Source organism: Eucyclogobius newberryi, unplaced genomic scaffold (assembly GCF_026437365.1).
Source record: "Eucyclogobius newberryi isolate DKJ021-1_F unplaced genomic scaffold, fEucNew1.0.hap1 SCAF_19, whole genome shotgun sequence".
Classification (NCBI taxonomy): Eukaryota; Metazoa; Chordata; class Actinopteri; order Gobiiformes; family Gobiidae; genus Eucyclogobius; species Eucyclogobius newberryi.
In genome coordinates this window covers 25,686,744-25,712,381 of record NW_027315823.1, presented here as the reverse complement: position 1 = coordinate 25,712,381, position 25,638 = coordinate 25,686,744, and the positions used below count along the sequence as shown (strand labels likewise).

At 42.2% G+C, this 25,638-nt stretch overlaps 1 protein-coding gene across 1 annotated transcript in view; it reads left to right on the top strand.

Annotated features, from left to right (window-relative positions):
- The first annotated feature begins 10,955 nt into the window (after positions 1-10,955).
- grm2b (glutamate receptor, metabotropic 2b) overlaps positions 10,956-25,638 on the top strand; it is a 33,114-nt gene continuing 18,431 nt past the window's right edge. Inside the window, exon 1 of the mRNA XM_072452452.1 lies at positions 10,956-11,558. Coding sequence (XP_072308553.1) covers positions 11,040-11,558 — 519 coding nt within the window. The 5' untranslated portion in view covers positions 10,956-11,039. The remainder of the gene's footprint in view (positions 11,559-25,638) is intronic.

Genomic DNA, 25,638 nt, shown 5'->3' with positions numbered 1-25,638 from the left:
TTTCATCCGCGTCGACTCTCTTGAAGGCGCGCGCGCGCTCGCGGGGGATTCTCCTTTTACGCGTCGCGGGATCCACACAAAAAGGTGAGTCGGGGAGCGTCAGAAGTTTGTTTTTGAACGCGCTTCAGTACCAAGGACAGAGCACCACCGGGAGGCGACGCGGCGGTGCGGCTGGGAAACACGCGCGCGGAGTGTGCCACATCTGGACACGGCTCGCCACATGAAGCATCTGCCTCGCACAGACGCGCAGCCGGTGGAGCGGACGCCGGGAAAACACAACTAATACTTAAGAGCGAGCGGCGAGCGGGTGAGCATGTCCACTCACAACCGAACAAGATCACGGGGCACTGCGTTTTGATCGCGAGTCACGACGCGCCTGGTCGCAGCTCAACGCGCCAGCCACGCACCTTTTACGCACCTCACATTTTACGCGCCATAAGTTGATGTTCACAGCGGGATTTTCTCTCTCACGAGGCCAGTGCTCAATTACGCCGCGTAAACTTTCTAAGGAAATGAGACGCGCCGTTTGTTCCTCTTCAAAGTCACGCGTGGTTTTGTCAAGTTTACCACTGTCACTGTTGTATCTGCAGGTCTGTCGTCGGGGAAATGCAGGCTTTTGGGTGCATTCAGGCACTTATTATGGCTCAGTGAGTTACAGAACTACACTAACATTATTTATTGCCACGATTTGCAAGGCTAAATTACTGCAAACATCCCTTGTGTATAGGATTATTAAAAAAACACGCAATAAAATCTCTCATATTTAGGTAACGTTTGAGTTTTTACAGATCATTAACAGCAGTATGCTCCATGGATAGACCCTCCACCAGAAAAAATACATACAAAGATATATATTTATGTCATGTTACAAAATAAATGATATGAGTAACACAGCAAAAAACACATTAGTTATACTAATTATTGCGCATGTACACTTTGAATCCAGATTTCGTTTAGCGTACGCTCTTATTTGTGTTCATAACATCCGGTTGAAGTGAAATCCGACTTGAGAAGAGAATATATTGTGGTCTGTTCAACATCTGATCATGTATTTGTGCTTCAAGTAATCATATCAAACCAATCTGTACTGTTATTATGATTGCAATCTACGATTTATATGTGGTTATAACAGTTCAATGTGTGAAAATAAATAAATAAATATTGTCTCAGAGAGCGATTGAGTCATTAGATGAAGATCATATCGCCGCTGGGAAACCGGGGGCTGAGGTAGGCTTTGTGCGCAGACAAACAAACAAACAAATGAATTGACTATTGTTCAATTTCGATCCAGGACACCATTAACTTTATGGATATCGTTCTTTCTGTGAGGCCGGGAGAATGGTAGGACAATAAAACAAACGTGCAGGACGTCCTCATTCTTCTTCTTGTAGAATGCCGTAAAACGCAACAACAAACAGAGAACTCGGAGCATTTCCCCAAAGTCGCATTTTTGGGTTTCAGATTTAGTTGTGTTCTCTCAATGGGATTTATTTGCATTGGCCTCTTCTGTGCGGCGCAGATGGACGGATTAGCTGCCTCAGAGTCAATACCAATATGACAACCTGCAAGTATTGGCTGTCAGAAAGTAATTAAGTCGTTTCCAAGTTTGTCTTAAAGTCCTATTGCCGCACATTTTATATGATTCTCGATGAGATGTCTGGGTCACAAAACCAGTGTCAGAAACATCTCTAAACTGTATATTACACCACTGTATGGGTCCACACAGAGTTATGTTATTTAGTCTTGGTATAAATGCTTTGTCATGTGTTTAGTCTTTAGTATGACACCCTCTACCTGCCCTTAACCTCCTGCCGTTCTTATTTTCTCCCCTGAGTTACATCATTTAGCGTGCTCTGTGCAACACCAGTCACAGTCGCTACAGGCCACTTTGCTCTGAGTCACCCCGTCACACACTATAGACCTATTTAGAATAAGACTTGTGCATCTCGCAGCTGGAGGAGAGCACATTTTGTCTCCTGAAAGTGTAATTCTTGACTTTGTTGTGCCGAAATTTCTGATACAGTTCAGTGAATTTGCTTTGCGTGTAAAAGAAAAACAGTAGTTCTCAAACTGCAGTTGTGGTGATGGTTCATTGCTTCTGGTGGTTTGCAGGCTCCTTCTGGAATGGATTTAGTTTTCGTATTTTTGTCCTTATTTGGGTTAGCATTTGCTTAGAACTAAAGATGCTGAATTATTTTTTCCCCTGGTTTTAGTCCCCCGAAGGTCTTATAATCATTTAAACTTTAACAGTTCTACAAAGTTCATAGTTAGGCTAATTGAAGAACAAACAAAAGTTACATTACATACAGTATTTGAATTTGTTCAGTTGTTTGTTCACAGCTTGATATCTAGAAACGGCAGTTTACTCAGATTTGACTTAGAGATGGTGTTTTCCTGGGTCACTTTGTCATTAAAAAACATCACAATTTAACAATTATTCACCATTATTACTGAGAACGTGACCAAACAACGGTGAATTTTTCATTCTTCTATCTCTACATCTACATCATTCTCATTACGTTACTATTCTTCCAGTTTGTGATCATTGTTATGAAATCAAACTTTCTTAATGACAAAATCAAGTAAATGTCACAAAAACAACCGGATATAGAAGAGCTTTACACTTTACAGGTGTTTTGTTTAATTAGAATATTGAATGTTGCTTCAATTAACCTAATAATCTTGACATCCCTGGTCAGTTTTGGTTTAGAATCTTTCAGACTTGTGGTTTTGAACTTGGTCTCGTCCTGTTCTTTTTTTGTCATTGTTTGAACACCATTTTAGTCCTATTTTAGTTCATTCTTTCTTTCCACACAGATTCTTTTCTTGCTCAAACCTGAAGATGATGCATTCAAGTTGCCCTTCAAATTGTATCAATGCTAGTGGAGGGTACGCCCAAAGCTTTTCTCCATGCAGGCCATTCTTTGAGTAGAATGTTCCACAATGTGACTTTAGACTTATATTTATAAGATCAGATCTGTCGAGACGCGGCCCCATTCACAATTGCATGTTTTTCAAGGTATCTATGAGCCATAGAAGCGCAGGCAATGAGATAAATGCAAGATGGATACGTTTAATGCCATACTGTGGAACACTACAGGCAAAGCATTGGCATCTCCAAGGAGACAAGCAGGTGGCGCACCCCATTGAAGTAGGTAATTCCTCTGAGTGGTAGTCAAAGAGTGATGATGGTGCTTTAAGGCTGAGCGCCACTGGGATTAAATAAAAACAAGTTTGGAGTTAATGTTGGTCCAGGTCCTCTCATCGCATCGGCGTAATGGCTCTGAGAAAAGCACGGCGCCGTTTTCTTTTTGAACTCGGATTTCAGAAGGAATATTGTGCCGCGGAGCAAAGTGGCAGCGCGCGACGACAGTGAGTGGCTGCATTAAGATACTTCTAATGATGTGATCAAAGCCCAGTAGGGGAGACTCGAGAGCTATAAGCAAGTCTGTGCAGGAACGGGTATTGTTGAGTTACGATCAAGACGAAGGTTAATGTAACGATGCAGGAATATTCTCTCATCAAAGAGGGTCATGTTGATCTGGTGTACGCCTGTCGCCATAATTACTATATCGCCTCGTCGGTCAATAAACAACAGCTGGAGCAGTATTTTTTGGGTCTATATATGTATCGTGTGTACATATTGGGGAGTTTTTTGTTCTTTTTTTTGCAGTACCATAAGATTTGTAGCGTTTGTAATGGAATAAAGGACATTTCAACTGAATATAGATGCTAAATAAGTGCAAAGTTCTGCTGTTTTTTAAATGATAGCGTACATTTAGAAAACGTTTACTGGGATTGTCCTGCTTTAGAGATACTGCGTGGGTGGCATAACGTAGTGGTAGTATTATAATTTAGTATAATATTTTTCTGTAGAAATGTAAACTAGAATGTATTTAAATATAAAAGATTGTATCAGACATTTGTTGTAAATTTTTTAAGAAGCGCTTGTCACAGCTTTTCATTTTCTTCCATCAAATAATAATAATAATAATAATAATAATAACTTTTATTTATATAGCGCTTTTCAGTGACCCAAAGACGCTGAACATAATAAAAAAAAAAAAAAGGGGGGGGGGTATTTACAGACAGGGGGGACAACACGTACAGAACACATTAATATACAGATAAAATGAACAAGACAGAAGACGTAGAGAGAAAAAGATGGGGATGTAACAGGGGGTAGAAGTGTAGGCAATGGGGTAGAGGAGGCTAGGGGTAGGGGAGGTCATAGGCTTGGGTGAAGAGGTATGTTTTTAGGCGGGATTTGAATGTTGTGAGTGAGGGAGAGTGGCGGACAGGTTGGGGGAGGGAGTTCCAGAGTCGGGGTGCTGTTCGGGAGAATGCTCTGTCGCCAAAAGTTTTGAGTCGGGATGTTGGTGCAGTCAGGGTGAGAGAGGAGGAGGATCGGAGAGCTCGGGAGGGGCGGTGGGGGATGAGGAGGTCAGACAGGTAGGGGGGGGCAAGGTGGTGAAGAGCTTTGAAGGTGAGGAGGAGTATTTTAAAGTTTATGCGCTGCTTGATGGGGAGCCAGTGGAGAGAGCGGAGAACGGGAGTGATGTGATCACGGGACCGGGTGTGGGTGAGGAGGCGGGCAGCGGAGTTTTGGACCATTTGGAGTCTGTGGAGGGAATGGGAGGAGATGCCAGTGAGGAGGGAGTTGCAGTAGTCAAGGCGGGAGGAGATGAAGGCATGGATGAGGGATTCAGCAGCGGGGAGGGTGAGGCAGTGTCGGATTTTGGCGATGCGGCGGAGGTCTGACAAGGAGGTGGATACAGTTTGTACAATGGCTTTATTTGTCCTTTTATTCAGTAAGTTCAGTGATTAAAAGACATTTGTTTGCAGAAATGTTCAGTGTTCAGAACTAACTAAATATTGGTGTAGTGAAAGCTGGGTTAACCAACAGTCTTTGAGAGTGGAACCTGCATCTGCATTCAGTAAATGTGACCGTGCAAAGGTCTCTGTCTCTGACCATCAACATCAGCAACAACAGCACAGCACTTATTGTTGCAGCCCCCATAAGTATGTTTTAGTTCAGAAAATAGTGCGCAGCAAAAACTGTCCATGATTGGGCCTCATAATCAAACATTATCATCACCATACCGTTAAGCACCACATGTTGTAATCTCATTTATCTACCTAAATATGTAAAAGTTCAGTATCAGTTTATTACTAATACAGTTAAGTTGGCGATCATATCAGAGGCGGTGGTCTGCCTTGGGGGAAATTCTCTGTTGAATCAATTGGAAACGCAACTTTTTCACACGTCTATTACATTTCTTGGCAAATTATGTCCATTTTACGCACAACTAATTCAAATCAAGTCAAACCAAGTCATAATGGACTTTGTTGACTTGGCGTTACCGCTGCAAAATAAACAAAGTTGTTCTGTGGATGTATTAATAAGGCAGGTAGCACAAGCACCGCGGTAGCAATTAGCACGCAGCGAGTGTTAGCATTCTTGGAGTATATTCGATGAGTTTATTCTCTTAGTGACTTTGTGGCTGTATTTGAGTAACTCCAAAACTCTGCATTCGTCATTGTAGTTGTTGAACATGCCGTGAACTTACTGCGAGTGGGTTTGCATCTCCACCTGTAACTTTACCTGGTGATGCTTGTCTCTGTGAAGATATATAGATGAGTTTCAGCCACATCGTCCAGACAAAGGGAAAACACAGAACAGTGAATCTTTAGCTGATAATCAAACAATGACTTGCTGCTCAAATACATCACTTCATTCTTCAACTTTTATTCACAAACCAATTAATGGCAGGTTATTTGCATGCTTCATGGTGACATCGAAGGTCCTAGACGCTCCTTTCCTCCGGACGTCCTGCTGGGTTGTGGGTTCTGTCCTACTTACATGATTCGGGTCTAATTGGGCGTGTTTTATGGCGCCATTAATTTGGACGGTGACCCAGTCTTAGCACCAGCGAGCCCCCATCTGCTGCACAGACAGACCATATTCACATCATATTCTCCTCTTCATCACTCTCTCACCTCCGCGCTAATAATAGGAGCACGTTAGGGAGCTTTATTTAGATATTTTAGCCTATTCTAGACCAAAGAGGAGAGAAAGTCAGAGAGAGACGTAAAACTGTTAATACCATGTTTTATGCAACTGTTGCTTCAGATCACAAGCCGACAGGAGTTTGCGTGTCCATGTTTACAAAACAGCGTGTTCGTATGTCAAATGTACTCAATTTGTTTACTGGTGTTTCATGTGGATAGGTCCAGTAATTACACAGATATGAACCATACACCAGGTCAACAAATCAACAAGTTCCACCATGGAATACTGAGTTGCCTTACAGTTTTTGACAAAGGCAAATACACAAAGGAGACAGCCATTTTTGGAATCACCAAATCATCTTTTATGCACCTTATGTTACCCACATAAACACAAAGAGGACCAGAAGAGAGGATGAAGAAGCGCTCACCAGTTTCTTTATGAGAGATCTGAGCCACGAGCAAATGAATTAGTTAACGGCTTGGATCTGGTTCGATTCTGCCTTAGTCCTGATCTAGACTTGGTTTGGTCTTGTTCTAAAGTCTTGATTTAGTCCTGGTTTAGGATCAGTTCAGGGTTCATGCAATTATACATCTTATTCTATAAATCTATACATTTGTATCTTACAGTGGATTGTAAATTTGAGCAAAATATTCTAGTATAATATAGTTATATTTTTGCTTTATTTAGCTATTCATAATTAAAATAGTGCAACACTGGAACTATTGAATGCATTTTTAATGTAGTCATTTAGATATGCTCATTTTGTTCAATCTTATCCGCACTATACATCTGAGTTCATCACATTTTATCAAGTAATATATCAGTTTTTCATTACTTCCGAATCACTCTTTCATCAAATTTGAATACATACTGTATATCTCTCTTATATATCTTGAATACTTAATTGCAAACTGTTTTAAAGTAATTTGGTGTATTTCATAGTTGTCTCTAATTTATATTGTGAATTTAGCGTAAACAAGTCCACAACATCATTTTTATAGGATTTTATTTCTATTATCAAAACTAGGCGAGTGCAATTGTACATGCAGACTCTGCCATTGCTCCTAATATCTTTCACATCTCTTCAATATTAATTCATATTACATTGTCGGTCATGAATAGATAAAGATTATAATAAGCCCCCCGCTGTTGGTTATAAAGGGTCTCTGTGTAATTTCTTAAAGCTCTTCAGGCCTTTCCAGTATTACTTTCTAATCTAAATGTAAATATGTCTATGTTGCTTTATTGTCATACTTATCATATATCATATCAGTTTAAGTGCTTATGACAGGTCAGTGTAATCCCTCACTCATCCAGGAGCGTTCCATTCCATTGTCTGACAATTTTGGTGACGTTTTTCATTTTACTTCCTGGTTGGACAAGAGCAGCAGATGTGACATACGTAGAGGTAGTACCTGGATTAAACGGTTATAGCCACGCGTAATTTTTTTTAATTTTGCACATAAAATTTGCACCCATGTTTTTCAAATTATGGGATATAACTTGTGGTGAATAGTCATCATGGTTTTACATCAGTCAAGTTGCAGTTTGTGAAGCAAATATGAAAAATAAAAGTTGAAAAAAGTACAGCTGACACTCTATGAATAAGCAACATCCCAATCAAAATCCAGAGACAATTTACATGCAACTGACAGTTCAAACAACAAAACAAAGATGTTATGCGGTATCATTATTTGTCAAATAAAATACAGACTCCCCCATCACCACCGTGGACTCCCTCCGCTTCCTCTGCACCACCATCGTCCACGACCTCAAGTGGGAGCTCACCATCAGCTCCTTCATCAAGAAGGCCCAGCAGAGGATGTACTTCCTGCGGCAGCTGAGGAAAGCCAAGCTGCCAGTGCAGATGATGGTGCTACACGGCCATCAGTGAGTCCATCCTCACCTCCTCCCTCACCGTGTGGTACACTGGAGCCACAGCCAGGGACAAACCGAGACTACAGCGCATTGTGCGCTCTGCTGAGAAGGTGATTGGCTGCAGACTTCCATCTCTGCAGGACCTGTACGTCTCCAGGACTCTGGGACGAGCAGGTCGGATCACAGCCAACCCTTTTCACCCTGGACACGGACTATTTGAACCACTCCCCTCAGGCAGGAAGCCACTCCCCTCAGGCAGGAGGACACTCCTCTCAGGCAGGAGGACACTCCTCTCAGGCAGGAGGCCACTCCTCTCAGGCAGGAGGCCACTCCCCTCAGGCAAGAGGCCACTCCCCTCAGGCAGGAGGCCACTCCCCTCAGGCAGGAGGACACTCCTCTCAGGCAGGAGGACACTCCTCTCAGGCAGGAGGCCACTCCTCTCAGGCAGGAGGCCACTCCCCTCAGGCAAGAGGCCACTCCCCTCAGGCAGGAGGCCACTCCCCTCAGGCAGGAGGTTACGGTCCATCCGGACCAGAACCTCCCGCCACAAGAACAGTTTCTTTCCCTCTGAACACTTTATAACGCCTGCCGCTTTAGCAGTTATATAAATCGACAGTTATTTCATCGCTATTTTCTCAGTAAATTCGTATTTACCCATGAACATGTTTGTTATAAACCTACACTAATTATTTTAGGAATATTCAATATTCATTTAGTTTTATGTTGTACTTCTCTGTAATAATACAGATTGTGTAAGGTATAACTAAATAGAGGTGGTCAATATATTGAAAAAGGGATAATAACGTTGTTATGAAGGTATGCACAAATTGAATAATGTGCAAATCGTTGAATTGACGAGTAAGACAAAACCAGCACAAAACCAAGGACTAAAACAGGACTAAAGCAAGACAAAAGAGCACAAAACCAAGGACTAAAACAGGACTAAAGCAAGACAAAAGAGCACAAAACCAAGGACTAAAACAGGACTAAAGCAAGACAATAGAGCACAAAACCAAGGACAAAAACAGGACTAAAGCAAGACAAAAGAGCACAAAACCAAGGACTAAAACAGGACTAAAGCAAGACAATAGAGCACAAAACCAAGGACAAAAACAGGACTAAAGCAAGACAATAGAGCACAAAACCAAGGACAAAAACAGGACTAAAGCAAGACAAAAGAGCACAAAACCAAGGACTAAAACAGGACTAAAGTAAGACAAAAGAGGACAAAACCAAGGACAAAAAGAGCACAAAACCAAGGACAAAAACAGGACTTAAACAAGGAGAAACCAGGACTAAATCAAGACTAGAACAGGACTAAACCAAGGACTAGGTTCATAACACACATCTGTCTGAATATCATTCTGGGGGATACTTCAAAAAAAGTATTGAGGTATTCATTTTTACAAATATTGCCCACACTTATGACTAAAAATGTAAGAAATATCTTTAAACGCCTATAGCCAGACTCATCGAGCCGTGCAGCAGGTTTTCAGATGGAACCTCCAGGCCACTGAACTGCTCATACTGTATACGACTTACTGCCCTGCACTGCAGCCAAACTCTTTTTACTTACTCTTGGTTTCCTTGACAACTGCGCTCACTCAAGATTATTGGCTATGTGTCCTTTCTGCTCAATATTACACTTTATCCGAGGAGTACATTACATATGGGGTCAATAAAGGAGTACAATAGTAAACTTACACTGAGAAGAAGGCGTGGGTATAAAAAGTCATGTCTCGCAGTGGTGAAGATGCAGTGTCCGGACCACTTTTGGAAGCAATCAAACTACAAATCTTCCAATTCAGGGATGAACGCTCCTGTCACATTTTGAACTGCAATATATTGTAGAAGAAAATATTGACGAGAATAAATGACAATATACAAAGAACAGTACTTTACTTTAAGTCTAAAGCAGGATCCCCAAAACAGTTCTAAATGTGCAATATTGTAAAAACAAAGAAACATACACAACAGAACTTATTTATTCAGCCCTCTACTGCTCAAAGACAATCTTAGAATAGAAAAATAACAAAAGTTCCCCACTATTGCAAAGGAAATAGAGCTTTAATCTATTAAACGTTAAACTCGGTATAAAAATAAAAATGACAGACAGCCTTTTCCTTATGACAATTAGTTTAAAATGACACATTCGAGATTTTAATAAATCACAACTCAACAAGCCAACAATATTTAATACAGATGGGGGACAGTCACTGATAGCAATGATCATGTTCAACATTTGTTCAACATTAGTGACACCATCAAAGTGGCATTATAAAACAACAGAATCATACGTACTTTACTTAATGTAAAAATGTAAATTAATCCGAATGAGTAACTAACAGGCAAAAGACAAAATTACAAAAGTACAACATAAAAAATGAAGTAATCATGATGAGGGTGAAATTGGATTACAATCGTCAAATTGTTGTGACAGGCAACAAAAGCATGAAATAAAAGTGACAATAAAGGTACACGATGTAGCTTTTCTAGTGCTTGTCTCTCCATTGCTTTGTCGAGAATGTCTCACTGTGTAGCATTGAACTTGATCTCCAAATGCAAGATAAGATTAATGCCATACTGCTATGCCATAACATATCCATGAAGACAAGCAGAACTCCACACCATAGAAAGTTACATAGCACATCCTTAATGTATATATTATCACTTGTTTTTCACACTTTCGCTGCCTGTCACAACAATTGGACTTTTGAACGTTTTCATTTTGTACTTTTGAAATGTTCCTTGTTTGTCTGTTAGTGACACAAATGGATTCAATCTTTTTACAGCAAACAAAGTGCTTCATTTACAAATATTTAGGGCGTATTACTGTAACATTTTGCCCACATTTGAAGAAGAATCGCATACGTCCTACGGTAAAGTCAACATAGCACTCGTCTTTCTTCTAATTGCCTGTGTGAGTGCGTGCCACCTGATAAAAGTGTTTTTGTAGCATCAATACAAATGCCATTACGTGTCTGTAACATATCTGAGGATCACATTACACTGCTAGATTCTGTCTTGACTAACAGATCGTTTCATTTGATCTTTTGTCACCCAGGCTCTTTCCAACATGCTCGAGCACAGCCCTCCAGCTTTGTGAACGCTTTCCGTCCCAACAACGGCTCAATCCAATTACCTTACCATGTCGAGGATGTTGCACTGCCCCGAGACATTGCCAAAACTCGCTAGATTTACCCATTACTGGCCTCTCCATGTGATCCTCTTCGAACTGCTCATGCCAGGCGTCTTACCGAGCATCTCCAGACACGCCCCCGCAGCAAAACGGGAAATCATCCTCGAGGGAGACTTGGTAATCGGCGCGCTGTTTCCTGTCCACGAAAAAGGCGATGGTACGGAGGATTGTGGGAAAATAAACGAAGAGAGAGGCATTCAGAGACTGGAAGCCATGTTGCTTGCTTTGGACGAGATCAACGCCAACGATCGCATCTTGCCTGGGCTGCAGCTGGGGGCTCACATTCTGGACTCCTGCTCGAAGGATACGTACGCTCTGGAGCAGGCCCTGGACTTCGTGAGGGCGTCCCTGACCAAAGTGCACGACCCGGGCTTCATCTGCCCCGACGGGTCCCGGCCAATCCAGAACGAGGTCCCGCTGGCCATTTTAGGAGTCATCGGGGGCTCCTACAGCGATGTGTCCATTCAGGTATGTGTTTCTGCATGTGCATCTAATTATGGAAAAGATGATATAGCGTTTATGCTCCGAAAACCAGGAAGTGCGCTGTCAGCATGTTAGTTGTTGTTGGCGTTACCGTGATGGTCAAATACGCTCTGGCCTCTGAAAGGTGTGAAAAGCGTTTATAAATTTATGATGATGGTGAATAATTAGGAGAGTGCAAACAGTTTAAAATGAATGAGTTCTGTTTTTAAATGCTTTAAAACAGTAAAATTCAGGTACAACAATCTTAAGTCTGTAGTTATTAGTGTTTTAGCTTTGGTGAGTCTTCTTAAATAACCTTCCAATTATTTCAGCAAAAAACTTTTCAACTCAACAAAATAATTTCTGGTTGGGGTGGATGATAAAAGGAAAAAAATATTCTAATCTCTGTGACAATAGTTGATTTTGTGATCTCTAAATGCTGAAAGACACATGTTCAATCTTAGTGAGTGACTGGTGGATTTGATCAAAATAAAGTATGAACCTTCAAAAGTGGCAGATATCTTTACATCATTGTGACATCTCTTATTTTTTCCCTATTGCCAAATGACATCTTTCTGAGAAAGTTTGAAAATAGAAGTTGTAAACTTCTATTTTCAAACTTTTTCAGAACGATACCCTGACAAATCCATCAGTATTTGCTGAATACGAAGGTATTTTGGGAAAACAGAATTTTTGCATTTCAACAACAGTTAAATCTCCAAACAAGCACAACGGCCTGACACATAACGCCAACCAAATCACTTTATGTTGTTCCCCTGGTGATGATGATTATATATATTTTTTATTATTATCTCCAAATTACTTTAATCCCAGTCCATTATTTTAGCCGTAGATATCAAACTTAAATCAACAAGACTTATTATGTGTCGTGAATAGGACATAATTCAAAGAGATGGTACAAAGGGCATTCTTCAGTAATATTGTGTAGATAAAAGACTTAAGTTTGAGAAAATTATTGTTTTGATAGGAAGGGCATCCGACGAAACGTAACTATCTGATCATAAACATCTGGTTTGTGACTCTACCATAAAAAAGAAAGACACGTCATTTATGTTGTGCTGTAAAGCTCATTATTTTATATTTATGGAGCAGTTGTTGTTTTGGAGAAGTGCTAAATTAGTGTAACTTGTCGAGAAAATGTAAACAGAACAAAAACTTGGCCTGTAATCTTCCAAACAAGGATTTTATGTTATATTTCTGCACTTTCTACAGCCTAATCACTTTATGTAAATACTTATGCGCCTCACAGGACTTTACAAAGCTGTGGACAAATTAACATCAGAAACACTGAAACAATATGTATTTTGTTCTATGTTGCTCTCCCTGCTCCTTATTTTCCTTCTTTTACTGAAATAGTGACTGACACGTTTTCACAGTTTTCACACCAGACGTGAAATTCTGCCATGATCCGGCAGTGAGACATTTGTGAAGTGTTTCGGTGTGTTTTCTGTCACAAGTGGAAGTCTCCCGGAAACGCCGTACAACCTCAACGTGAATATGAGATAGTATTTGTGTTTTTGAGGCATCCGGAGCTTTGTCAGCGACTTCACAAAGAGCACTGACCTTCCACACGCGCAAGAGCCACAGGACATTCGCGTGAGCTTCGGTAATTAATTCCCAATGCCCTCACACTATCTAATTACCCACAATGCACTAGGAACGACTGTGGGAATGGGTAAGTTATTAGAGTTAGACTTGAATATGTAAAGATATGTTATTGGTGGAGGGAATGATGTCCACAGAGTAATCCAGCAGATGCAGAGTCTACTCAGTCGATAAGTTTCACACATTAATTAGTGAAAAAGCGGTTTAACATTATACATCTTAGTGTGATAAACATCGTCTTAGATCAGCTTGAATCATCCTAAAATGATAAACACAGAGGTGCTGTAAAACAAACGTGCACAAACGGGCAAAATGGTGTTAACCAGAAGAGGACATGACATTTGTGCTTCAGTTGTTGGAGCATTTGCACAAATCCACAGGTCGACGCTTCAATCCCAGCTCGGCTTTAATCAATGAATTAAGATTGATTAAGACGTTTTCAAATCGTCAAGGTTCACACTTTATAATACCTGCACTTATTCCTGCCTTAGTAAAGCATCAACAAAGACTTAATTCATAGTGAACAAATGGTTTATCAAGAATGATTCAGGCTTAGTAAGTACTTAACTAATACTCTAACCCCCTCTCCTAACCAATAACGTTAATTAAGTGGTTGACAATCCTGAATCAAGCATAACTTCATTATGAATTAAGTCTTTGTTCATGCTTTGTTAAGGTAAATTAAGGTGTAGTTATTATAAAGTTATTATAAAGTGTCTTTTTAATCGAGAAGTCCACATCCAATCCTGTCAGGAATAGGAGTGTCAAGATTATTCGGATAATTGTGATTAATAAGGTCACAATACAAGAAGAACTAATAATCGCGACCATTTTAGAAAAACAATTCAATGTTTTTACTTTTATCTTCTGTCCAAAAACACATATAAATCTGAACTACATAGTTTAGTTAGATTTATTATCTGTTTTTGTCACATTCACTTCATCTATTTCATTCAGAATGTTCAGTTCCGTTAAGCTGGTGTTAGACTATGGGAATGAAAGAAAATTAAAGTTGTCACTGTTCTCAATAATCAGTAAATTGTGTTGTTTTTCTCACAATAATGGTAACTTTGGAAGAATAAAATTGACACATGTTAATGTAAGTGGCTTTTAAAATCAAATGGAATGAAAATACAAGGGGCGAAAAAAACGATGAAAAACAACAGAGTAAGTGCAAGTGTTTTTTTCTGAACAATTTTGCATTTTCAACATCTACCACAGCTATAATGTGGTCTGTTCTTGTACTATTGACATGTTCTGTTCTGATCTGTCCAGTTTGGCACAACAACAACAACAACAACAACAACAACAACAACAACAACAACTTCCCATAAGTGTGAACACCTCTGTTTTTGAACAAGCAACGGAGCCCAATTTCTTTTCCTCCCTTTGCTAGGTTTGAATGAATGCATACTTCAAGTGCCTCTCTCCTTCACTGCCTTTGTGTTGTAATGAAGCCGGCCGTGAGAGCTGCTGAATCCTATGGTCAGTGATTTACACAGACCCCCATTTAAAACCGAGCGGACACTTTGTGAAGAGGAGACTAATGAGAGGATGTGCTGGTTCCCATCTGCAGGGCATCTCTACTCGAGAGGTGTCCACAGGAGAGGAGAGAGGGAGGAGGGGAGAGGAGAGGAGGAGGGAGGAGGGGAGAGGAGAGGAGGGAGGAGGGGAGATGAGGGAGGAGGGAGGGAGAAGTGGAGGGAGAAGTGGAGGGGAGGAAGTGAAAACGAGAAGATTAGGGAGGAGAGTAAAAGAAGAGAAAGAGGACGAGATGGGAAGTAGATAGAGAGGAGGGAAGAGGAAGGATAAGTGGAGGGGAGGAATAGGAAATAGAAATGTAGTGGAGGAGAGGAGAGGAGGGGATCAAAGAAAGTTAAAGAAGAGGTCGTGGAAAAGAGAGGGGAAGGACAGAGGAGAAGTAGAGAGGGTGGAATGAAGAGGAGGAAAGCAGGGAGGGGGCAATGGAGTTGAGGGGAGGAGTGAAAATGAGAAAATTAGAGAAGAGAGGAGGTCAGGAATGAGAAAGGGAGGGTAAAAGAGGGAGGAGAAAAGGGAAAGAAGAGGAAGGTTAAGTTGGAGGAGGAAGAAATAAAATGTAGTGGAGAAGAGAGGAGGAAAGAGAGGGAGAACAGGGAGCAAAGAAGGAGCGAGGGGTGATTAAAGACAAGGGAGATAGTGAAAATGAGAAGAAGTAAAGAAGAAAAGGAGAGGGGAGAGGAGAGGTAGGATGACAGAGGAGATGAGGAAAGAGAGAGAGGGAGGTAATGAAGGAGGGAAAAGTGGAGAGGAGAAGTGAAGACAAGAAGATTAGAGAGGGGAGAGGACAGATAAGGATGGGAGGGAGAATGAGAGGGAGTAAGAGATAGGAGAAAAAGAAGAAAGACGAAGAGATACATGGAGGAGAGGAGGTAGAGACAGAAAAGGAGGGGGAAAGTTAGCGAAGGAGGGATGGAGGAGGCGATGAGATGAGGAGGGGGGGATGGAGGGAAGGAGTAAGAGGAGAAAAAGGGGGAGAGAGACAGACAGAGCGCAGAGGAGAGAGAGCAAAAGAGAGATTTGTGGAGATGGCACTTCCTCAGCCGTCTCAAAGGACAACACCGTTCGTTTGCCAAATCGGATTTTTGGCAGTTTCAGCCACAGTTTGTCAGGATTTCTTCAAACCTGTCTTTTCTACACTCTGATTCACAATATTTAACGCAAACCAATAAGCGGAGCCAATTAATTCCGCCCCGGAATTCTTAAACAAACAAAAACTTCACTCTGAATTGATGTTATTTGGGCCTTTATGCAAACAAAGTCCAGGCCCAATAAAAACCTTCACTTCCTTTTACTGGTTCAGGCTTGATTCATATGCTCAATTTTGGACTGAACGTTGCAAGTATTTAATTGGCCCAAACTGTCCAGTGCCATTATTATTAAAGCGTAAATCAGCGACGCTGCGTTTCGTGTCTTCTTACAGACTAAATTGCGTTCTTTCCCAGTGTGAGTCAGAGCAGCCCACGCAAACAGACAAGATTTCTTTAATTACTATTTGCCGCGCTAAAAAAGAATACATTTCCAACTTCTACCATTTCAAATCCCCACACTGTACAAGCACTTGATTTGTCTTGGCTCCTTTTCCCGTGCCAAACTGCCCCGCAAAATCCAGAATCCCGCCGTAAATTAACCACAAACCAGGCTGAAATGAAAGGTATTCCCAATCGCGGGAGAAGCGCTCGTACCCTTAAAATTTAATATCGCCAAGAAAGTGCCCACTCTATCCTCATAAGACCATTAGACAAACAGAAAGTGAAGCGGCAAAGGGGTCTGTAATTAAGCCACGGAGAAGGTGTGTGAACAGGAGCATGTCATGACTGTTGTGTGCTTTTCACGTCAAAAACCATCAAAGCAACAAAATAAATTAAAAGAAACACTGCTGTTGTTATCTCCTCCGTTCCTCCTCCCATCCTCTATTTCCAAATTGTTATTTTTGAACTCCAGGTTTTAACACTTCGGCAGCGCGCTGTAGCTCACGCTAATTAGCACCTCTCAATGTCATTCGCAGTGAAGGAAACATATTCATGACTGGAAGGTGTATTGAAGTCGAGACCGCTGCGGTAAATATTGTTATGAGCGTATTGATCAGTAGCCGAGCTCGCCTTTGTTCTTTTTAACACACTTTTTTGCACATTGTTTGCTGGAGGAAAGTCTCTGCCGTGCTGTTCAAGATGCAATGATCAAATTAAGTCGCAAAGTAGTAGTCTAGAAGTATTTTATGAACCTACCGCATTGTACTTTGACTTAATCTCACGCTGGTGGCTCGAGTGTGAATTTACCCTACAGAGAAGTTTACCCCAAAAAACAAACACAAATCTTTAACAATTGACAGAGTCCTCTTTTGGCTGGGGCATTTGCAAATCTTTACTAATTTGACAACTGAATAACAAAAAAAGCAGTCATATCGTGTTTATACCTCCATAAGCTGTTAAAAATGTTTTATATTCTAAAAACTATGGCAATGCAACGTGAGCTAGAAGGGTTGAGCGTCTTACTAAAGCAATATATTGAACAAGTGATTATAAAATGGTGAATATGGTCATCTTTCATGGTCATGTTACAGTCTATTCATATTTGTCTGACACTTAAACCTCAACTAATACATTTAAAGACACGTTAAACACATTTCTGTTGGATGTACACAATACTGTCTTAATATAATTGTTGTATTCTCCCAAAAGGTATAAGATAAGATAAGATAAGATATTCCTTTATTGTCCCACATGGGGAAATTTCATTGGTGCAACGCAGGTAGATACAGAGGTAGATACAGAAGAACAGATCACTTATAGGAAGTCTGAAAAACACTTTCAGTAGAAGATCTCCTATAAATAAATAAAAACTCCCATAGACAAATAAATAAATAAATAAATACATAAATACCATTGCATGTGATCACGACAGTAATTGCACATGAATATGTGTCACGACAGCACATAGATTGCACATGAATTTCACAGTAATTGCACATAAATTGCACACGTGTTGTCCCCCCTGTCTGTAAATACCCCCCCCTTTTTTTATTATGTTCAGCGTCTTTGGGTCACTGAAAAGCGCTATATAAATAAAAGTTATTATTATTATTATTATTATTATTATTTACATGAATTCCAACAGCAATTGCACATATGACAGAATTGCACATCAGTATTAGGTTAGGTCAGTATTGCGAGTGTTCAGTACTAACAGTTTTTGTTATAAAGTCTGACAGCAGCAGGAAGGAAAGACCTACGGAACCTTTCCTTCGCACATCGAGGGTGGATCAGTCTCTCACTGGAGCTGCTCTCCAGAGCGGAGAGAGTGTCCTGCAGGGGGTGACACTCATGGTCCAGCATAGATGTGAATCTAGCCAGGACCCTCCTGTCCCCCACCTCCTGCACCGAGTCCAGAGCACAGCCCAGGACGGAGCTGGACTTCTTGATGTCTCTGTCCAGCCTCTTCCTCTCCCTCTCTGTGATGCTGCTGCTCCAGCAGGCCACACCTACAGGAGCTGATGCCACCACAGAGTCGTAGAAGGTCTTCAGGAGTGGCCCTGTCACTCCAAAAGTCCTGAGTCTCCTCAGGAGGTAGAGCCGACTCTGGCTCTTCCTGTACAGTTTGTCTGTGTTATGAGTCCAGTCCAGTTTGTGGTTCAGATGAACACCCAGGTACTTGTATGAGTCCACTCTCTCAATGTCCCGTCCCTGGATGTTCACTGGTGAGGGGGCAGTGGGGTGGCGTCTGCGGAAGTCCACCACCATCTCCTTGGTCTTCCCCGCGTTGATGAGGAGGTGGTTCCGCTGACACCAGTCCACAAAGTCCTGCGCCAGTCCTCTGTACTCCTCGTCATCGTCGTCCGTGATGAGTCCGATGATGGCAGAGTCGTCAGAAAACTTCTGCAGGACACAGCTGTCCGTGTCATGTCTGAAGTCTGCAGTGTAAAGGGTGAAGAGAAAGGGCGCGAGGACAGTGCCCTGGGGCGCCCCCACACTGCAGGTCCGAGTGTCAGACACACAGTTCCGGGCTCTCACAAACTGGGGTCAGTCTGTGAGGTAGTCCAGGATCCACTCTGCCAGGTCATACTCCACACCAGCCGTCTCCAGCTTGTCCCTCAGGAGCAGCGGGTGGATGGTGTTGAAGGCGCTGGAAAGATCGAAGAACAGAATCCTCACAGAGCTGCCAGGCTTTTCCAGGTGAGAGAGAGAGCGGTGCAGCAGGGAGATGACGGCGTCCTCCACTCCGATGCCAGACCGATATGCAAACTGCAGCGGGTCCATGGCTGGGCTCACGGTGGAGTGGAGGTGGTCCAGGACCAGCCGCTCCAGTGTCTTCATCAGGTGGGACGTGAGAGCCACTGGCCTGAAGCTGTTGAAGTCTTTGGCGCGCGGTGTCTTAGGCACAGGTACCAGACAGGAGGTCTTCCAGACCTGTGGTACCACCCTCAGCTTCAGGCTCATGTTAAAGACATGCTCCATAACTCCACACAGTTCATCTGCGCAGGACTTAAGGAGCCTGGGGCTGATGCCATCAGGTCCTGCTGCCTTCCTCACTTTAATCCTCTTCAGCTCACTCCTTACCTGTGCTGCTGTGACAGTCAGTGGTTGGCAGGGGGACCGTGTGCTGGGGGGATGGGTGAGTCCAGGCCAAGTAGGGAGCTGATGGTCCGGGGCAGATAAGCGAAGAGGAACAGATGCAGGGCATATGTCCAGCTGTGGAAGAGGGAGCATGCAGCTGTGCAGGGGGAGGGGCGGGTGACCGATCAAACCTCAAGAAGTGAGCATTTAAATCATTCACCCACTGTAGATCCCCCTCTGTCTGGGCAGGGGGGATTTTGAAGCCCGAGATGGTTTTCAGGCTCCTCCACACTCCCTGAATTTTCTTTTGCTGCAGCTGCTCCTCCATCCTCCTCTTGTAGCCGGCCTCAGCCTGCCTGATCTTCCTCCTCAGCTCCTTCTGCACAGTCCTCAGCTCCCCCTTGTTCCCTGACCTGAAGGCTCTCTTCTTCTCCTTCAGCAGAGCCTTCAGTTCACGGTTAATCCATGGCTTGTTGTTTGGAAAACACCGCACCGTCCGGGAGGGAACAATGTTCTCAAAACAGAAGTTGATGTAGTCCGTGATGCACTCTGTGATGTTGTTGATGTCCTCCCCATGTGGGTCATAAAGCTCAGTCCAGACAGTGGTGCTGAAGCAGTCCCTCAGAGCCTCCTCGCTCTCCGCAGACCACATCCTCACCTCACGGGACACCACAGGCTGCCTGCGCACGATGGGTTCATACACAGGCCTCAGATGTACAAGGTTGTAGTCCGAGCTGCCCAGGGGAGGGAGGGGGGAAGAAGAATAAGCCTCCTTGGTGTTGGCAAAAAACAAGTCCAATGTTCTATTGTTCCTGGTGGGGCAGGCAACATACTGGGTGTCTGTTGGTAGAACAGAAGAGGGAGAAGCGTGGTTAAAGTCACCAGAGATGAGGAAGAGAGACTGTGGATGCTGTGTTTGCAGCCTACAAGTGCAGGAGAGCAGTGCTTCACAAGCATTTTCAGCATTGGCAGACGGGGCCACATAGACTGCGATCAAAATCACATGTGAGAACTCCCGGGGCAGATAATATGGCCTCATGCCAATAGCCAATAGTTCAATATCCTTGTTACATAGCTGCTCCTTCACTGTGCAGTGTTCGAGTTTGGACCAGCTCGTGTTCACATACACCGCCAGACCTCCACCTCTTTTCTTCCCGCATTCTCTCGTTCTGTCCGCCCACAGCAGATGAAAATTGTCCAAACCTACAATAGAGTCTGGCATTTCTGCTGTTAACCAGGTCTCTGTGAAAATCAAGACGCTGCTGTCCCTATAAATCCTCTGGGACCGCATGAGGCTCGCTATTTCCGTCATTTTATTTTGAAGGGACCTCACGTTACCCATGACTACGGCGGGAACCGACTTCCTGTTTTCTCCTCTCTTCTCTCGGAGTTTTACGTCCAGCCCGTCTGCTTCGTTGCGTTTGACGTTTGGCGTTTGACGATCTCCGGGTAAGACGACTGTTCTCCGCAGTTTCATGAGTTCCTCCTTTGTGTAAACGCGGTACGGCGCCGGCGGGGGGGCGGGGCCGGAGCCGGGGGACTCAGAGCGTGTGTGTCTTGACACATCGCAACGACACGACAAAAACACTCAATCCAGCCGAATAAAGTCAAAACAAGTTAATTTAAAGCGATTCCAGTGCGTGTCCCGATCGTTCGTGAAGTTCCTCTTTCATATAAACGTGTATATAAACGTGTACCGACGACACGCCGTACTTTAGCGCGGCCGGAGGGCGCGGGGAGGGGCTGGTGGGCTCGCTCGGAGCTAGCTCACGTCACAACAACACAACGAAAAACGCTCAAATCCAGCCGAAAAAAGTCAAAAACAGTTGAATTAAAAAACTATTCCAGCGCGTGTCCCTACCGTGCAGTAAAATAGAAAAAATATACTAACTATATTTACAAAATATAGGAGATAAAGCACAATAAGTGTGAGAAAGAAGAGAGAGCGTTTACACTGGGCTGCCAGCTGTACCAATCATATTTGTCAAGATGGGGCCAGCTCTAAAGTTGAACTGAGTGAAGTTATCTAGGAATGGTGGAAAAACCTGTCCTAGTCATCTCAATCCACAAAAAACTATCAACAATTTTACCCCGTTGCTAACATTTTCAAAACAAAACGGATATTCTGTATTTTTAAAGCGCTTCAGAGGCAACATGTTTTTCTCGCTGGAGTAAAAGTTTGACTCTTACTGTTCAATGCGTGATGAAAGCTGGAGGCTCCGAGTGATATTTCAAAGCTGTGATGAAAAATCCTGGTTTCTCAGAATGTCTCGAAAGGTCGGCCTCATGCACTGGAGTGTTCGGAGGTGGGAGGGAAATTATACTAAAGTGGAGTGACAAAACTTCTGTGCGATAAAACAATGCAGAACAGCGAACACCTACGGTCACAAACATGCGGCGTTCAACAGCAGTTACTTAAGGATACAAAGGTTCTTTTTCAACGTTTTCCTTCACAACCAGCATGTTTTGAGGGTACGTTTTTGAGTATGGCAAGCAAGTAAGGCAACGGTGTGGGCTAGTTGCATGTGCTTTTCACTAATTACATCAATTGAATCTTAAATGATAGAATCTTTTCTCCATACCGGGCTTGACAGCGCGTTAGATGCTGTAAAGTTAACGTCGATTTGGTTGGAAAGCAGAGCAGATGAATGCCAATAAACAGGACCAAATTTAAATATAAAGGTGTAATTTTTTTGGGGGGGAATGGGTGTGAATGAATCATTTATACACAGCTTGGGACAGGCTGATGAATGTTACCCCAAAAAACAAACACAAATCTTTAACAATTGACAGAGTCCTCTTTTGGCTGGGGCATTCGCAACTTTAAAAATGCACACGCCTGAGATGTTTTATAACGCAAAGTAGGTTTCTTTGGATAAAACGAGTGTGTGCAATTACTGAATAGTTGCTCATTTGCTTGAGAGGTGAACTGTTGATTACCTGTGTGGGTGGCTGCATGCTGCGTACATTTTACCGTTGCTTGAGGGGGTTGAACAGAATTGCAATTGCACTAATTTCACTATCTATAATTCTGAAGCTGGACACGTATGAACAATGCCACGCAGTATTGTTAATCCACACGAATGCGCAGCGCTCCTGTACTTTATTCATCTTAGCCTATAGCGCGGTTCGGCCTTGTTGCGACCGTCGTCTGTGGGCGCTAACATCAAAGGGCACATTGTTACATGCCGTATGCAAACGAGTCATGCGTGGCGGGCCGCTGGCATCATGTCCTGTGTGTTGGACATTGACTGGATTGATCCTAAATTGGACCTAACAATTACTGGCAATGAAAGATGCATAAAGGACTTTGATTTGTTTGCAATGTGACAAAAACGTGCGGCTTAGTGGTGACTCGAAGGCTGACATCTGAAGGATTTAGATGTGTATTATAGAGATGGGTAAAATGAGAGTTGGATTTAACAAGCTGTTTCCTGCTCCTTTTGAAAGTTTTTTTCTTCTTAAATGATCTGGTAAATTTACTTTTAAATGTGTTTTATTTATAAATGAAAATGAATGTTTTTTACCCCTTTCTTCTTCTTCCCTTTTTAAATGTTCAAATATTGTGCTTACGCCACAACAACCAGGGCTAAACAGGTGTTATTGACAGCTTTGAATTCACTGTCGTCTTGCACGGACCAGCAATTTTTTATACAGATGGCACAGATGGTACAGAGGATTATTCAAATTCAGTTTTTGTTGTCATTTAGCAAGTTCTAGTATCTAGTCACTGACAGAAATGGTCAGGTTCAACGTTGGGTTATTTTTCCTTATGGATGTTTCTGTCTTTTGAATACAGCTGCTCAAACAAAGACACATTTTCCCGCCCACACCTCTTTTTGGTCAGCCTCTGCTGTAAAGGAGTGATTTATCTGACAACAACAATGTGTGCAGAGGACGCTAGGTAACTCTTCAAGGCAATTTAAAGATGAAATCGAAATCGTGATCTTATTAGTTAGGCAAATCGCCCACCCATAAACGTTGCCATGGCAATTAACAATCCGAAGCATTAATAATCCAGCAGGTGTAGAACTAGGTTCAAAGATTAGCATGTTTGATCAGGAACAGTTTCATTTGATCTGATCCGGAGGCACTAAAGTATGTGTCTTCAAACAGCTTCGACTGGGGATTGTTTTAACTGTCGATTATTATTTTATTATTTATAGATGACTAGTCAAATGATTATTTCTGTTGCACATTTACACTCTTTAGATTATTTTTTAACAAAATAAATGTCAATAATGTCAATATAAATATCATGATTGAAGGTTTCAAGATAGAGAATATTTTCAGACAAATTGTTGGTGAAATGGTGAAAATCAGATAATTTGATTTAATAATGCCACTGTCTTTGTTGGAAATTAAGTTTTCCTACAGTTTGTGTTTGAGAGTCTGAATAGTCCATGCAGATAATGACACAACATACGTAACGTTATGACCAGTGCACAAGGGACCTTTAAAAAATTGGTAGGTTGGTACAGTTTGTTCCCAAAGTTTGTGCATTAGAAGTAGAAAAAAAATAAATGAACATAACAATTTGAGTGAGTTTGATAATAGACAACAGGGTAAACGAACAAACCAGATTCATTTAGATGATTATTCCTGTCCTACCCAAAGGAAGCATTCACATATTATATCCCGATCAGTGGATGTGTCTTCAAAGTAGGCCATAGTGAAAAATTGCCTGTACGTGTCCTTGCTCTGCAGCAGGAATTCAGTCTCACCTTTTTGGCCTGGCTGCTCTAATCCGCGGCACATCTAACTCCTCCATTTCCTCTCCGGTTTGTCCACTTTGCCCTTGAAAGTCCACGCGCTGCCTGCTCTCCGGTGCCTGACATGTTACGCAGGATTTGTGACAGCTCACAGCGGAGGAAGGGCTTCGTCTCCATGACCCATGCTCCGGCCATATGTGTGCGCAGATCTGTCATGAGAGAACTGATAAGATAAATAAAACATAAAACAAACATATATTCACCACACTTGTCTGTTTAAGCAGCGTGCAATTGAAGTTCCTTGGTTTAAGTCTAAGGCGGAAGTCATTTCCTCATTTAGTTGTGTTGGTTGACTAATTATTTTATGAAGATTATGAGAATTTCTATGGGACAACAGCAAAAGGGAGAAGGAGTGATAAACGATAATATCACGGTGATGTTGTATTCAAATCACTGTAAACTCTTTTCTGAAAGAACATATACCCATGAAACATAAGCTGCAACTAACAAATAGCACAAAGAAACACAATGTATATTAAGTCATTAAGTATTAAGTTAGTTATCGATAATAGCCAAAATTGTTCGACCCAATACAGCTACAACATTAATGTACCACAAAAATTAAGAAAAAAAGCTGATTCCAGTGCAAAAACGGATGTACCATTCATTTTGACCCCTAAAGATTATTGTTCATTCTTTCATTTATTGAACGATAAATCAGTGTACTAATTATTGTGACAGGCCTGCCAGTTACAGGTCAGATCTGTGGAGGTGTGAGCCCGCTAATGTAAAGATACAGTACATGTGTTTGTCCCACTGTGGAGCAAAGCAACAACATCTGATGGAAACAAAACAAAAAAAGCAGATGAACAGAATGCATGATATAAACCTCATAGAGCGCTATAGTTACACCTTCAGACGCTGTTGCCTCCATTGGTCGACATTCCTCTGCACCAGCGCTGCACATCCCGTTAAAATATACTAAAATGTAACATTGTAATGAATCCGATATAGGTCTTTGGAGCATTTTGTAATTATACATTTCTACTGGGGAAGCTCTCTTTGCTGTGAGGAGAGCAGAGTAAAGTACTGCATTGATATCGGCAAAGTGCAGATAAATACTTAACAATAAAGCCTTATGTAGTAAAAACAATGCGCACCAAACCCGTTCCCACCGGGTTTAAGGACAGGACAGGTGCTGATGCTTCAACCTCGTCTATAGTTAATATCGTTGCTATTACTGGAAACAAGACGCTGAGTTCTGTCTTCACAACAGCTTCAGAAAGTGGTGCCATTAGACTTGATTGTTGTCCAGGGTAAGCATTTCAAAGCGATAAAGATCAACACGGCAGGTTTGCGGAGCCGATCCCAAACGAATGACACGATGAGAGTCAACGTTTAGCGGATCAAGTTTGGATGTTTCGTTTGAAAACAGTAAATCTCCCATAGAGTTATAGGCTTCTGTCCTCTGAAAATATGGTTCTAGATCGTGAAAGTAAGTGCCCACTCGCACGCTAAAAGACGCAGTTTTGCACAGTAGCGTGATCATAATCTTCTATTAGGTTATATATTATTTAGACAAAATACCATAGATGAATCTGTTTTGAACTTGCAGTAATAGACCCGCCACTGCATTGTATTTCGTGTGTGTCGTTG